The sequence below is a fragment of the Theobroma cacao genome, chromosome 9 (assembly GCF_053813885.1).
Source record: "Theobroma cacao isolate CCN51 chromosome 9, ASM5381388v1, whole genome shotgun sequence".
Taxonomy (NCBI): domain Eukaryota; kingdom Viridiplantae; phylum Streptophyta; class Magnoliopsida; order Malvales; family Malvaceae; genus Theobroma; species Theobroma cacao.
The window spans coordinates 8126096-8142260 of NC_142647.1; the positions used below are offsets into that span (position 1 = coordinate 8126096).

Consider the following 16165-nt stretch of genomic DNA (forward strand, 5'->3'; position numbering starts at 1 on the left):
CTCATTGCCAAATTGCTAAATAGAATATTGTCCATATATAATATAAATTATAAAATTAATTTAGACATAATTTTATTTCCAAATTCTTGATTGGTTAGAGTTGGATCTCACAAACTTCATATTCATATAACAATTAACAAATCTTTGTTTACAAGTTTTAGATCAAAAGAAACTAAACTTATGTGGTCAAGGACATCAATGGAAACAGACAGAAACTAAGAAACATAAACCACAAACAAAGATCCCCAAACAGATACAAACGTTAACAACAGTAAAAAAAACAAGGTATCCAGGGTGAAAAACTCGGTATCAGGGTAAAGATGGCCACACGTGAAACTCTTGTGCCTTGAGTTTAATACATTTGCCACGCAGCAGTGACAGAGTGGAGAGAGAGAGAGAGAGAGAGAGAGAGAGAGAGAGAGAGAGAGTGTGTGCCGAGTTTACACATCAGCTAAGAGAACACAAAAGAGAAAATAAGGAGAGAAACCGAAGAAAAAAAAAAAAGAAAGCACAGGGAGACGAGAGAGTATCTTCTCTCTATTCAATTTGGTTATATCTACAACCTCCCTGTCACTCTATCAGTTTCTCCTTCCTCTGTTGTTTGAGAGTTGATTTATCTTTCTCTCTCTCTCTCTCTCTCTCTCTCTCTTCTCAATCTTGAATAAGGTATATATCATCTTTGGTAACTTCTAATTATGTTATTTTGCCTATGTTTGATGGAAATTCCATTTCGATGATGTAATTTGGTTTTTATTTTTGGGTCTCAATTTGGGTTCTTTAAAGTTTTAGTTTTTAGTCTGTTCTTGAGGGTTAGAATCGAAAAAGGTCGTGCCTCCTGTATTCATGTATTTTTGGAATTTAATAAAACCCTAAACTTGCTTATGGAGTGATCAAATGGGGATATGGGTATCTTGTCTCTATGTTGATGAGGCTTGCTTCTTTTTTTTTTTTTTTTTTTTTTTTTTTTTGTTGTTGCTTGCATGTAAGCCTAGGAATAAGAACTTTGGAAATGGTTCTTTGATATATAAATATGACGGGGTAAAGTTTGTTGTTCAAGGTGTTGTTCATATTTCTGTTATATGATTCTTGGCCCCTTAAAGCTGAAAACTTTGGTGGGTATTGAAGAATGTAAGTAATTAGCATCCAGATTTTGAAGTTTGTTTATATTAGGAAGTGGGCAGAATGTGGTCTTGTTGGTTAGGAGGTGAGTGATGATGGGTTACTGCTGCTTTGTCTAGGATCAAACAATTTTTTGATTTCACACGTGTTTTTGATTCCTCCGGACCATATTAACGTTAATGGATTTGTATTGTCATTTGGTTGTGAGAATTCTAAGATATCAACAAAACATAGGTTGTTGTTTTGTATCAATATTTTGGTGCCTGGCATATCAGGAGAATGGAAATTTGCTTCTATTTCTGTATGGCTGACCACAAAAGAAACGTTTTTGATGTTAAAAGTGCATGGAGTTGCGAATGGATTTTAATTGCATGAACCTGAAGCTTTCTAGATTCATTCAAGGTGAAAGCTGTGATTTTTCTTTTTGGGAGCTTCCTGGTGCTTTTGTATGAAAAATTATGAATCCATTATGCAAGGTTGGTGATTCCATTTTGTTTGAACTTAGTATGGCTTTCATATGTTTTTAAATACTTTTGGATGTGCTTTCAAACTTTTAGGATATGAACTTTATAGCAGACTGTAAACATGTTCATTAGCATATGATGATATGAGAGCAGTACTAATCATTCATGGAAGTTGTCTAGAGAGAGTTGAAAATTCTTCTCATAATCCCATGCAATTATTAATGCCAACTGCTTTACCAAAGATTGAAATGATGTCTAATTGAATTCAAGATACTGAATCTCAGATACTCGTCAAGAGATGAAAGAGATTAGAGTTGAAACATGACACAGAATGTAAAACTATCATCAATTATGCCTAAGCATTTCACTTGGTGTGGATGCTTTTTTAATTCAATTTTTTTTGGTTTCTGGAGTCTCATGTTGTTCTTTAAATCAGAGGGTTAGAATTTAATTTCCTTGCATTGCTTTATTTTTAATCACTTTCCTTAACATATTTCTGGTTGATCAATACGACTTATGGAAAGTTTCCAAACTTACCAAATGTGGCCTATTGTAGTTGTAGCCATCAACTTGTTAAATCCTTGGTTTTGGGGCCAAAAAATTATTTGCCTAAACTGTAAGGATATTTTGGTAGATGGAAATAAATTTTTATTATTCTTGTTTGTAATTCATCATGATTTTTGCTTTGTGCTTGTTATTGCATCTTTTCCATTGCGTCTTTTTCCATTTTCCCACAAATAAGTTACAGAACCAGTGACAACAGTTTGTACTTTTCTTCTTGTCATTACTCTGCCTTTTCAGCTATAGGTGTTGATTACCTTGTTTGAAATCTGTCATTCATCATCAAGTTGGGCAGACCTGTTGATAATACATAAGCTGGCTATTTTATAAGAAAAAAAAAATTATTCTCTTTCGAGAGAAAATCACCTTTTAGTCAGATAAATCAGATTACTGTCTTGTTAATTTTTCTTTAAATATGCCAGAATAACAGAATGTTCATACTTTGCACAATTGGCAAAAAAGCCATCGGCAAGTGGTTAATGCTAGGAGATTTGCATTTAAAGATCATATGAATCTAAAAGCCTTTACAGTGTCAATTTCATTAATCTGGGTGTCACTCTGCTGGCATGTGGGGGAAATTTGTGTTGTCATGATCAAAGTTAATTCTGCTTTGATCTGATTAAACCTGCCTTTTTGAAACATTTTTCCAATTCACACATTTGTATACTTATCCTCTATTTGGGGCTTTAGAGATTTTCTCATTTTCTGAGTCTGCATTGTTTATCTCTATAAAAGTAATGGCACGCAAGATATGGTAATGAGAGCCAAAAGGATCATAAAATTAATTAGACTACCTTTTTTATGCACTGGGCAGATGGGGTTGAGTTTGAGATTGAATTATATGGAAAATTGCATCAATCTTTCGTAACAGTTCTACTCTTTTTTGTACACTTCATGTGTGCAAGAGTATTCTTACAGCCTCTGTTTAATATCTACAAGGGGAGGGAAGGGAGAGAGAGCAGAAGAGGAGGAGAAGAGGGGAAAGGAGAAGACGAGGCTCCTGTTGTTTTGATTGCTTTAAAAAAGAAGAGGGATACGAAGGTAAGAAGTGGGTACTTGAGTGACCTTCTTTGGCTAAGGAGTAGAAAAGTAAGAAAATCTACCTTACATGTCCTTCCTAATTATATTTATAACAAAGGGTAATTTTGTTTGTAAAAAGAACTTTTGATGAAGAATCTTTTTCTTCCATTAAATCTTTCTCAAACTAGGAAGAGGGTACAATTTCCTACCCTTTCTTTTCCTTCTCCATAACCCAAATCTACCTTAGTGTTTGTGTATAGTGGAAAAATCTTTTTTGTTCATTTGTTGGGGGGGGGCGGCCGGGTGGAAGATAATAAATAAGTGATAGAATCATTGATGGCTAACCTAATTCAGTTTTGTTGAAAGTGTGCTTCACTGAACTTCTAAACGTAGGTGTGTATCCTTGTATTTTATGGAGAAGAGAATGCAAAATTTTGATGATTTCGTGCAATGAAGCAAGATTTTTTTCCTTGTGTCTTTTTTTTTCTGTAATTTCCAGTGAACACCCCCTTAGTAATGATGCAACTTATTGAGACTTCCCCTGTCACTTTTTTCTGAACTTTTGTAGTCCCTGACATAGCATGTTATGATTTGATAAATTCAAAGATGGCTACCAAGTTATGGGTTAATCAATTAATTTATAAATGAGATATTAGAGTCAAATGAATATAATATCTCCTCATCAGGTGGGACAAATGTGTTGGGATAAAAGTGTTGAGGCAAATAGTATTTTTCATATTGTTTTGGCTGTTTGATACAAAATGAAAAATTTATGTTTTGCCACCTACAAATCTTTCATTTTGTTTCTTCATTACAGGTGTCTGTGTGGTCAGTGAATAATGGGAAGCACTGGTGCTGATAAAGTTCCAAGAGATAGTGAAACTGAAGGTTCTGAGACCACAATAGAAATAAAAATAAAAACACTGGACTCTCAGACTTATACTTTGAGAGTAGATAAACAGGTAAATAACTCTTATGCTGTTTTGTCGTGATCTAATCTAAGTTCTGATAGTGTGTAGTATTGATATGTAGTATAGTTGACCAATTACAATTTGTTAATGCATACATGACTTAGAACTTTTTCTGCCCGGTTTGCTTTTGACAAATCTCTGACTTTGCATAATATATTTTCTTCATTTGTTGAAGAACTTGAATTGTTAATGTAAGCATGTTCTCTGATTTTGCTAGTAGTAGTTCACATCAAATTTGGTATGGTAGCTTCCTACAATTACTATGCTATTTACCTTATGGAATCTGATATGTTATGTTGGTACTTAAGGTTTTCTAATCTTCAATCTTTTCATTTCCTTCTGATTGGCTTGGGCCTTATACTAGTGTATTTGTTCTAGATTTTATTTGTGAAATTGTTTAACATTTGTGCTCCACTATGTTGTTTCTTGTCTCTTATATCTTACAGATGCCAGTGCCTGCACTAAAAGAACAGATTGCTTCTGTAACTGGTGTGTTATCAGAGCAACAACGACTAATATGTCGTGGGAAAGTTCTAAAGGATGACCAACTACTTTCTGCTTACCGTATCCATTTTCATTTTAAATATTCATATTGATTTGTAAAGAAACTATCACATTTTATTGATTGTCTTAGGTAAGAAGTTGTTCCTTTCTATTTATTATGGCTATTTTTCATTTTTCAGGTAGCCATGTATTACTGTTTACAATGTAATTATCTGTTCGCATCTAGAATTTGATCTGAGTTTCTTAACTTGAGATAGATGTCGAGGATGGTCACACATTGCACATGGTGGTCAGGCAGCCGGTTCCACCATCATCTGATGGCTCACCTCATTCAGGTTTTGCTGCACTTTAGGATCCATTATCATCATATTTATTTTGGTACAAACATTGCATGGGCTCAAGCCTTTCAGGAAAAAAAAATTGCATGGGCTCTTTAATCTAGTTTTATTTAATGCAAAAGCCTTTATGTCTTTGCTAGTGGCTTTATATTTGATGGATTACTAATATTGGCCCTAATTAATGCTTGACATGTGTGAAGTATTGAACTTAGCATATTGCTTTACAAAAGCTTGTTTCACTTTATTGTTTGCCACGTACATGTTTGAAACAAAGTATTCATTGTAAAGAGTTTTATGTTCTGTGTTATTATCTGAATGTTGGGCATAATATGTGGTTTCACGATATAGGTATGCCTCCTACCCCCTTCGCCCAGTTTCCCTTTTTCATAGAATAATTTAATGCTAGTGGCAACAAACTTCCGTTGGATCATTTTAACCTTCCAATTACATTAATGAGAAATTCAACTGATTTTCTGAAATGAAATAGTTTATACAATTTTGTTAAAATTTTTTATGGTAAATTATAAGCCATTAGTAAAAGCCTTGGTCTTACAAGTGCATGACCTCATATGAAAGTCCTTTGAATGGTGCTTCTGCAAATGCTAAAAGAAACATGTATTTAGAGCACCTCCCCCACTAATCTTGCTTCTGTAAGGGTACTGATCCTTATTTCCTTATTGAATGATAAATTTGAATTTTATAAAAGAATGTCAAACAAATAGCATCCTAATTATTTCTTCATTTTCTTTGCTGCTTTTAGAACTTTACAGGGTGCAAACACTATAGTGTCCTTTGTGGTTTGCATGTATAAACAACAAGTATTATTCTAATCTTCTTGTTTTTATATATATAGAGCTTCAGATGATGAATAACTAGTAATACCTATATTCAACAAGTAATAACCTTTGAATATCAGAATAAGAATATTTAGTAAATATATTAAACAACAAATACTATTTTTCCATTCAAATTTAGTTTAAATGGGCTTTTCGACTTTTATTGTTAAAGTTCTAAGCCAATAGGATTCTACTTCTTTAAGCACTTGTTATTGCTCAGATTTTTTTTCTTGAGGAAATAATCATTCAATCCTCAGTTTTTTCAAGTGTATTGTGACTTGGAGGTCATGGGTACAAGTTGTGGCAACAGCCTGTGAGGCTTGGGGTAAGGCTGCCAAAATTTACTCTCACAGGGACTGTGGTGTGGGAACCTGTTTTTTATTATGTTTAGTTAGACTTTTAGCTCGTAAATTAAATGGTTGCATTGTTTGCTATGGTAGTCTTGTAATGTCATATATCAATAGGGACAGTTATTAAGTTTTTGCATTGAAAATTTTACAGTTTGTAATTCTCTTCCACTATTAGTAAGAAATTTAACAAATTAATACATTCTCGTTCTTCCTAATTGCTTATTTACATCTGCATCATGAAATGTTGAGAGGAAGTAATATAGGTGATTAACGTTTCAGTTTTTATGTGCCTAAAAAGATTATAAAAGATAGACTGCATATCCTTCGTTTCAATTGCTGTCATGATGCTTACTTTACTCCCTTTACTCCCTGTGTAGTCCTCTAACAATTAGCAAGAAGGTCACAGACCAGTGATGTGCTGATCAGTGAGAGCATAAGCATGTACAGGGACTAATGATTTTCACTAAGCCACCATTCTTTCTGGACCAGAAAAAAGAAGAATAAAAACTCATTTAAGAGTTAATGATGTGCAAGCTACTAACTTTTTCCAGTTTATATTTTAAGGGCTTCGATCAAATTCTTTTTGCTTTTAGGTTCATCTATTGGGTTAATCTAAAAAGAACTTCAGTGTTAATACTTTTATGATATTTTGAGACTCTATCTTTTACTTCTGATGCATGCACAAACACATGTGATATGAATGTGATCTTAGTATCTTGAAGTGGTGTAAAATATACTGGGACAAAGTGTCAATATGTTCACTACAAGAATGCTATCAGCATCAGAACTGAATAACTCTAAAACTTGCTTTGTTATGCTCTCAATGTCTTGCACATTTTCTAATCATGCAGCATCTTTCGTATATGCAGTAATACATTCCGGTCAAGCCTGGGGTCAAGTCATTGAAGTAGATTAATATACATATGTATTCTCATGCAGCTCCTTGCAAAAAAAATGACAATTTTATTCTTAGGATATACTGGTGGTTAGTAGATGTACATATATCTATATATTATATTATATTATATTATCAAAATTATTGAGCAACATTTCCATAAACATAGTTAAAAATGTTGCGTTTGCAGTAGAGGTAGTGGTAGTAACATGAGTGGGAGCAAATGTCAATCCCAACTTCAAACAGTTTTTCCCAGAAGCAAAGAGGTTGATGCTAGGAATCCATCTTGTGTCTTGAGAAATCTATATATATAAAAAAAATAAGAAATTGTTGTCATAGGATGAAGCCAATTTTATGTCTTTTTTTTTCGAAGGCTTGAGAGTGTTTTTGTAGTTAATAAAGAGCAGACTTCTAACCATTATGCAGAGAGTAAATTTTTGTTGTAGCAGCTGATGTTGATACAACATGATTCTTATCATTTAAGTTACCCAGGAACGCTTCTTGGATGAGCATTCCTTCTTGTATGCCTGTTACCCTTTCTCCAGTACAAGCTGCACTTTGTTTGTAATGATAATTTTTTTGATAATACGTGTTTGTAGTATTAATTTATTGTGCATTGCTTATGAAATAAGCTGGTTAAGACTCAGTTATTAACATTTAGCACCATCATTTGCAGCAAATGATTCTGCATCAGGTACAAGCCGTGGTCACAGTAATCATGTAGCCCCTAGTGTTGTGATAGAAACTTTTAATGTGCCTGATCAAGGGGATGGAGTTCCTCCTGAGATCAGTCGGGTAAGTTTGCAACTGGATGTGAACTGGAGAATATTTCTACAGGGGAAATATATCTCATTACGATGATTTCTTAATTTTTAAGACTCTTCTTTCCTTCTGAGCAGATTGTCTCTGCCGTTCTTGGCTCTTTCGGATTTGCAAATGTAGGAAGTGGAAATATTGGGGGTGATGTCAGGGTAAGTTTTAACTTTTTAATTTTCATAAAGTAATGACAGTTATTTATCTGATTCAACTTTTGTTAGTCTTTTGTTGCTTTGATGTTTAATGAAAATGTCTGTACTTGCTATCTGTGCACGGGCACACAATAAATAACTTAAAAAAGGGATCCATGAGATTCAAACATCCAAAATTCTAGTTTTCAGAGGTTCATTTTAGGCCATGTTTTAACAGGATGGAATATTGACAATTCTAAGACATCTTGGAAAAGTTTGGGTTTTGTTTCTCTAAAATCTAACAGCATGTTTAGTTGGGGAATGGAATAGCCATCCCTCCTATTCTTAATCCTTTTTTTAACACTTTATTTGGTTGGTAAGAATGGCCATTTCTTGGAGATGAGCGAATAGCCAATACGAAGCTCCCCTTGGTATTGGCGATTCCAAGAGGCAAGGAATAGTAAAAACATTAATGGACGAAAATGTCTTTTATTAATTTGAAGAATTACCTTACTATATAAAATACATTTTATTCATTTTTTACAATTTCTTTCTCTCTCTACCCAACTACCTCTCTCCTTCTCTCATTAAATTAAAATGAATTTAAAATTTAAAAATTAAAAATTAAAATGAATTTAAAATAAAAAGGTTTAAGTTTTAATTATACATTATAAAAAGTTAATATTTTAAACTTAAAAGTTAAATTAAAATTTTAATTATAAATTTTTTATAATTTAATATTTTAAAATTAAAGAATAAAAGAATAAAATTAATATTTTAATTATAAATATTTTAATTTAAAAATTAAATATTACAATAAATGGTATTTTTGTCATTTATCACTTATTCCTTAGTTGTTCCTAAAGCTATTCTCGCCAACCAAACATTAGAATAATTCATAATAGCAATTCCTTCCCAATTCCATTCCTATGAACTAAACTATATAATAGTTATTTATCTCTTATTCGATACCAATGGAATAACTATTCCATTCCCACTTTATTCCATCCTGCAAACCAACACACCTTAAAGGTTTTTATAGGCTTTAATATCTATAGTTAACTTTATGTGTGTCTAAATTCATATGGTCTTACTTCATTGGAGTTGTTGGATACAAAAGGAACATGGTTCACAAAGACTTGAAAGAACATCTGGTGCTAGTGGCATGCCAGATTCATCCCAAGCTCAAACGGAACAAGCTAGCATGAGGGGTCAATCTGATAGAGTACATAGTGCTTTTGGACTTCCAGCAGCAGTTTCCTTGGGGCCTCTGCAACCTCCTGTGAGTTTATAAGTCCTAACTTTCTTACTCATTTGTCTGTCACTTTGTATTTGCCCAGTTGATTTGTTCAATTATTCTCTAAATCTTGTGTGTGCATACCTCTTTTTGGGCTTAAAGTTATTATATTTTTCAATGTTCTTTATTTTTGTAGGTTATTCCTGATTCTTTGGCAACTTTGTCCCAATATCTGAGTCATTTACGACGTGAATTTGATGGCATTGGTTAGTTTTCCTTTGTCAAAAAGTATAATTATATTATCTCTGTCAGTTACTCCAAAAAGTACCGGTTCATTGATGATTTGCAACTCATCTCACTGCCAGGTAGAGCTGGGGGAGAGGATCCTCAGGCAGCATCCTTGAGTAGGACTGGAGATAGAGATTCTAACCCTGCATCAAATTCAGGGACTGTACAGGAAGGTCTTCCAACACCTGCATCTTTGGCAGAAGTGTTACTCGCTACCAGACAACTGCTCATTGAACAAGCTGGAGAATGTCTACAAGTGTGTCCTGAACTACCTTTTAGTTTTCTTTCTAAATTGGTGACATTGTTTTCAGGAAGCTGCGTGGTGTTAGCCATATATGTTAGTCTTCCTTGTTGATTGAGGTGTGAATAATTGGCCTGCAAGGGAAAATGGGGGATTGGTGTTTAAGAATGTTTGGCATGGCCATGCAGTTTCTTTTTCTTTTTGAGTTCTCAACATTTTGTTTTATTATGTTATAGATAAAAACACGTTGTTAATTTCTTTTGATTTGATGGGCAGCAACTTGCAAGGCAACTGGAGGATCAAGGAAATGTGACGGACTCCTCAGCACGGCTGAGTGCACAGTCCATTGCTTGGAGAACTGGAGTTCTATTACAGAACCTAGGCTCACTTTTCCTTGAGCTTGGTCGTACAACCATGACAATTCGCTTAGGTCAAACACCGGTAAGATAATCGCATTCTACATCGATGACATTTAAATCTTTCTAATATCCTTTGTGATCAATGTTGCTATAACTTATTTCTTTTGCAGTCTGAAGCTGTTGTTAATGCTGGACCTGCAGTTTTCATATCCCCTTCTGGTCCGAATCCTCTCATGGTTCAGGCAATGTTCTAACAGCCTTTTTGAACCTTCTTGTTTGGCATAAGCAATATTCAATTTCTGCTGATTTATCTGTATTTGTTCAGGCTCTTCCTTTTCAACCAGGAACTAGCTTTGGTGCCTTTCCCATGGGAACTGTACAGCCTGGATCTGGTTTGGTTAATGGACTTGGGACAGGGCTTCTTCCTAGGCGTATTGATATACAAATAAGAAGAGGTATGCTATACCTGGCTATTTTCTCTTGTTTGATAGGTATAATGTGTTGGACCAAACACTGATGTTGTATTTACAATAAGGTTCATCGGTGGCAACACCCAATGTTAATCGAGAGGAACGTGGTGATACTGCACAACAATCAGGCCAAAGGAACCCATCAATGGGTTCTGGCAGTGAGAATCGTAGCACTCAAACAAGTTCAAGGGTCTCAGATACTCCATCTTTTGCTGGGGAATCAGGAGTGCGGGTAGTGCCAATTAGGACCATGGTTGCGGCTGTGCCCACTCCCTTTGGTCGCTTACCGTCAGATTCTTCTGGTAATTCTGTGGGATTATACTACCCATTCCTTGGAAGATTCCAGCACATTGCTTCCGGACATGTTAGTGGGGAACGGGGATCTCAGGGATCTGGTGAGAATCTCTCCCATGGTGTTCAATCTGAGCAGCACCTTATTCCTGAATCTACAGCGCAACAACAAAGTTTCGAAGAGTCAACTAGAGATGGTAATATGATAAATCCAGCACTTCAACATGCTAGTGAGGTTTGATGTTCTCATATAATTTTAGCTTGCTGTTATGAACTTGATGTTCTCGTAATGCTGTTGTTTCCCAGTGGTGTCCAGAGGTTGTTTGTTATTCCTTTTTTCTTTTTTCACATTTCGTAGTTTTTAAATTTCTTATTTTAGAAAACTGTTAATGTTCCTCCCATTTTTCCCTGCTAAGGTATGCAAAAAAGCTGTTTGGAAAAATATATACCTTCATAGTGGATTTTATCTCATGACAAATGTATTTTCTTATTTCACATTTTAAGGATATTAGTAAATAGCTTGAATGCTACTTCATGAATATTAGCTTGCACATGTCTATGCTGCTGCATTGCCACATCTTTTGTTAGTTTCTGCAGTTTGAATGATTCTCTGTATCAATTGACCAAAAGGGTTAATTAAGCCCCTCCAAAAAAAAGGGAAAAAGAAAAGGTGAAGTTGACCAAGAGGGGTACTTCCAGGAACTGACTGTCAAATTGCTTCTTGTTGGAGGTTCATTGCCAAATCCTAATTCAAGACAACAGGAGCGATCCAATACTCGCAGTGTCAGTATAAACATTCTAGCAGCTGGCCGGACTCAAAACAACCAAGACTCAGAGAGACAAATTCCTAGTAGTGTTCAGTTTCTGAGGGCAATTTTCCCTGGTGGTGAAATCAATGTAGAGGAAGCAAGTGTACAAGGAGCAGCTACAGGTTCTGTCCAAGAGCAAGCAGGGACTTCCAGTGGTGCTCCAGCGGCTGAGCCAAGTATTACTGATCAAGGGGTGTTTTTATCTAATTTGCTTCATCAGATCATGCCATACGTACCTCAGCAAGCAAGTTCACAACAAAGTACTGTGCCTACAGAGGAAGCAAATACTTCCACCCAGGTAAGCATGCTTGCCATTCTTAGTTCTTTTCGTAGTGGCCAAATATGCATTAGGTCTGAACCATGGGTTGCTTGTTTCCTACAGAGGAAGCAAATTCTTCCACCTAGGTAGGCCTGCTTCCCATTCTTAGTTATTTTTGTAGTGGCATATATCCACCAGGTTTGAACCATGGGTTGCTTGTTTGATTAAGGTCCTGATAATCCTTTCCATGATCAAATATAAATGAAGAATTGAAACTATAGCAATTGAGATAAAATAGATGTTAAAGTCAGCAATAAAGATGCTAAATGCTGCTGTATTTTCAGGCTGAGCACACTAGTCCTGGGAGTTCACGTAGACCAAGTGACTCTGAACCAAATTCACCAAACTCAAAACGTCAGAAGGTACTGGTTCTGAATACTTTTGTTATCTCATATCTTCTTTTGCCTTTTATATTACCCCATTAACTTTTTCCTGTGTCTCACGTAGAAATAATTAACAAACCTCGTAGATTAGTCCATCTAGTAATTCAGTTACAATCAATAAAAACATGTAGAACAATGTTATCTGATTATTTCTCTTGTGTGTTGCGTCCACATGAACTCTGTCCAATTTTTTTGTTGATCACATGTGTACCGTGAATGTATGTAAATGCAGTATGGCATATAAGTACATAATAAGCTTAATTAAGGTTGGTTTAGATGTTTAAGAGTGATCAGATGTGGAATAGAACATGCAGACACTGCTAGTATGGCACAAATAACATTTCATAAGTTATATGTCAACAGCTAGGTTGTTAGTTTGACATGTTTACTATGAATTTCTGATTGTTATGACTGTCTCTATTTTTAAGCTCTTGAATAGTTGAAAGATTTTAAGCATGTGGTTATTATTGTTTTGAGTAAAGAACAGTTAAGACAGGGAGATTGGTGTATGTCTATATATCCTAACAACTGAAATGCTGCACAACTTATATGAAAGTATTGGAATAGCATGTATAAGAGGAATATTTAAGGTTAGTGGAGGTGGCAAAAATTATTTGAGAGCATGGTCATATATATACACTTGATATTTAAAGCTTATTTGTTTGATAGTACAATTCGGTCCAAACTAGTTTATTCTTTAGATGAATTCCACTGAGCTCATGAACATAGAATATGAGGTTAGTCTAAATTTAAGGTATAAGTGATACAGTTTAAAATTTATTCAATTCTGGAATATGAGGATTGAGTTGGACTGCATGTAGATGTAGATGTAGTGATGCCAGATGTTTAGTATTGGACTAAGCTTCGACTGGTTACGAAATGAAATGGCTTTTTGTTGCAGACAGAGTAGCTTGTCAAGAGAATGAGGATTTGACTAGCTTCCCATGGTTATAAAAGGAAATCGCTTTTTGTTGCAGAGAGAGTAGCTTATGAAGAGAGGGAGGATTTAACTAGGCTTCCCATGGTTATGAAATGAAATGGCGTCTTGTTGCAAGACAAAGTAACTTATCAAAAGATGGAGGATTTAACTAAGCTTCCCATGGTTGTGAAATTTGTGATTGCTGATTTGAGCACTTGTTGGCACGAAAAGCGGCATGACTTTTATGTTAAATGTGGTATACCATGTTTGTTGTATTTCAAATATGGCATTTGATAATTAGTATAGGGAAATATGTTGTCACAGTTTTTGGTCTTTTGACTTGTACAATATAGTAATATGTTTTGCATGGGGTTTTACTGGATTTTTCCATGTGTAGCCCCATCCATCATCTAGCTTCTCTTGAGCGTCTGTGGCTTTTGATTCCCGATTTTATTTTTGTACATCCAAATTGCATCATGGTTGCATGGAAGAATTCTGCAAGGGCAAGCTACTGCATTGGCGGATGTTATGGGAACATTTTGCTTTAACCATTTACATCTTCAGTAACTACAATGCAAACCATGAAGCGAACCTCTTACTCTCATGCTTTATTTATGGTTTGAAATAATGTAAGAGCGTTCTATTCTAATGCTAAGCCATCTTTTCTTGGCTCTTGAGTCACGAGTTGTGGCCATGTGGTTGGTTAAGTGATAGTTGTTTTTTAGCAAACCTTACATAATTATCCTTTGAACATATTGCTAGTAATTTGTACAGAAAGTACACATGTTCGAATTAAACGACCTTCTATATATTTAAATTTAAAACCCGAGGGCAAGAGTTTGATCCATTTATGAAGAAGAGAAGATTATTATTATGCACGTGATCGTAACTGCACAATTAACTTAAGGATGCTTGTGTATATACTCAACAAGGTAGTCAGGCATTTCTGTAAATAGCTTGATAAGGGTGAGGTTAGTTTTGTAAATAAACAAGTTATTTACTTACTTTTGCAGCCGTAAATAAATCTGCATTTTTCTGTAATATTCTTTTGATGAGAATATATCTCTTAGTTTTTCGTTCTCAGTTTATTTTTGTTCTTTCAAATCATAAAAGTTAACATGGTATCATAGCAATTAGTGATTTTTAGGATTTTTTTGTTTTTTATTTGTTCAAGAATTTCATTTTGATTTCTTGTTCTTGAGGTTTTAGCATTTCGTCCAAACGATTATCGATTCTTCATTTCTTTTATTCGATTCTTGATTCAGTTTTTTAAAAATTTGCTTTTTGATTCATTCTTGTTTCTTTGATGATGGCTTCGAAATCAAAGTCCATTAATGTTTCTGCTATTGAAAATCTTCTTTCTTCTTATTATCTTTATCATAACGATCACCGCGAATCTATTGTGATTAATCGTAAATTTACCTGTACAAATTATGCATCTTCGAACAGGTCATTTCTCTTAGCGCTCTTTATTTGGAAAAAGAAGGGTTTTATTGTAGGATCTCTGTCAAAACCAAAAGCTGATTATGAATTTGTATGATGCTTGGGAAAGGTGCAACAATATTATAGTTTCCTGGCTGTTGGAGTCTGAATCTCCGCCAATTGCTTCTACTGCCTTTTATTTGGACTCAGTTGTTGAGATGGAATATTTTGAAGAGGTGGTTTTCTCAGCCTGATGACACTCGGATCTATAATCTCCAGTTCAATTTGTCAAATCTTGTTCAAGGCACAAAGTCTGTTGATCTTTACTTCACAGAGCTTAATTCACTCATGGGAAAACTTAGAATTTATCGAAATAGATAGCATTGTGTTATTTTTTATGATTCATATTGTGTCAGTCAGGAACAATATCATGGACTGTGATTGGTCATTCTAAGGTGAATGCTGGCTTATACTTCTTGCAAAAAAGGCTGGAAGACAGTGTTCTTTCTTAAATTGCTTTTGACAGAACTTTCAAAAATCACGTCAACTTCACTTCTGCACAAACAAATTCTGTTGGTTTTCATTTTCCTGTAAATGTTTGTAACTTTATAATAAAGGATTTTGATGTTTGGCATTCTAGGCTAGGCCATCCTTCTTCACATGTAACAAATCAAATTCAAAAATTTTTTCCACATGTTTCATGTTTGAAAGATCATGTTTGTCAAACTTGTCCCTTGGTAAAGCAGAAAAGACTCCAATTCCTTATTCATGTCCAAAGTTCAATGAAACCTTTTGAGTTAATACATATGGATGTTTGGGGCCTTACGTAGTGGCAACTATTACTGGTCAACATTATTTTTTGACTATTGTTGATGATTGGATAAGATTTACTTGGATTTTCTTGTTAAGAACTGAGTTAGATGTTATTGGCATTATACCTTCTGTTTACAATTTTATATGCAATCAGTTTGGTCAAAGTATTAAGCAAATTAGGACAGATAATGCACAAAAGTTTAATTTGGTTGAATTCGATTCCTCAAAAGGAATTATTCATCAAAACTCTTGTGTTGGCATACTTCAACATAATGGTATAGTTGAAAGAAAACATCAACACTTATTAACAATAGCTAGGTGTTTTATGTTTCAGTCCTTATTACCTATCAAATTTCGGGGTGAGTCCATGCTTATGGTTGCACATATTATAAATGGGCTTCTTTCTCCACTTCTCAAGAATAAAACTCCTTATTAAATTCTTTTTCAAAAGAGTCCTACCTATACACTGTTAAGGGTTTTTGGTTCTTTATGCTTTGCTTCTACATTGTCTAATCATAGGAAAAAATTTGATTCCAAGTCTAGAAAATGTGTTTTCCTTGGTTATCCTATAAGAATTAAAGGTTATAAACTATATGATCTAAATGTACA

At 34.5% G+C, this 16165-nt stretch overlaps 1 protein-coding gene across 7 annotated transcripts; it reads left to right on the plus strand.

Annotated features, from left to right (window-relative positions):
- Nucleotides 1–395: 395 nt before the first annotated feature.
- On the plus strand, nt 396–13730 carry LOC18588893 (ubiquitin-like domain-containing protein CIP73). Of its 7 annotated transcripts, none has more exons than XM_088809486.1 (17): nt 397–666; nt 3084–3233; nt 3982–4126; nt 4582–4699; nt 4897–4974; nt 7735–7853; nt 7958–8029; nt 9126–9287; nt 9439–9508; nt 9608–9786; nt 10048–10212; nt 10301–10372; nt 10456–10585; nt 10666–11126; nt 11591–11998; nt 12304–12381; nt 13304–13730. In XM_088809486.1, the coding sequence occupies exons 3-17, from the start codon at nt 4004–4006 to the stop codon at nt 13310–13312; spliced, it is 2244 nt and encodes a 747-aa protein (XP_088665612.1). In that variant the 5' UTR covers nt 397–666; nt 3084–3233; nt 3982–4003; the 3' UTR covers nt 13313–13730. The 7 variants fall into 7 exon arrangements, with proteins under 7 accessions (XP_088665613.1, XP_088665615.1, XP_088665612.1 ...); XM_088809485.1 differs by having other exon boundaries at nt 3084–3185; XM_088809487.1 differs by lacking the exon at nt 3084–3233 and having other exon boundaries at nt 396–666; nt 13380–13730.
- Nucleotides 13731–16165: the final 2435 nt, after the last annotated feature.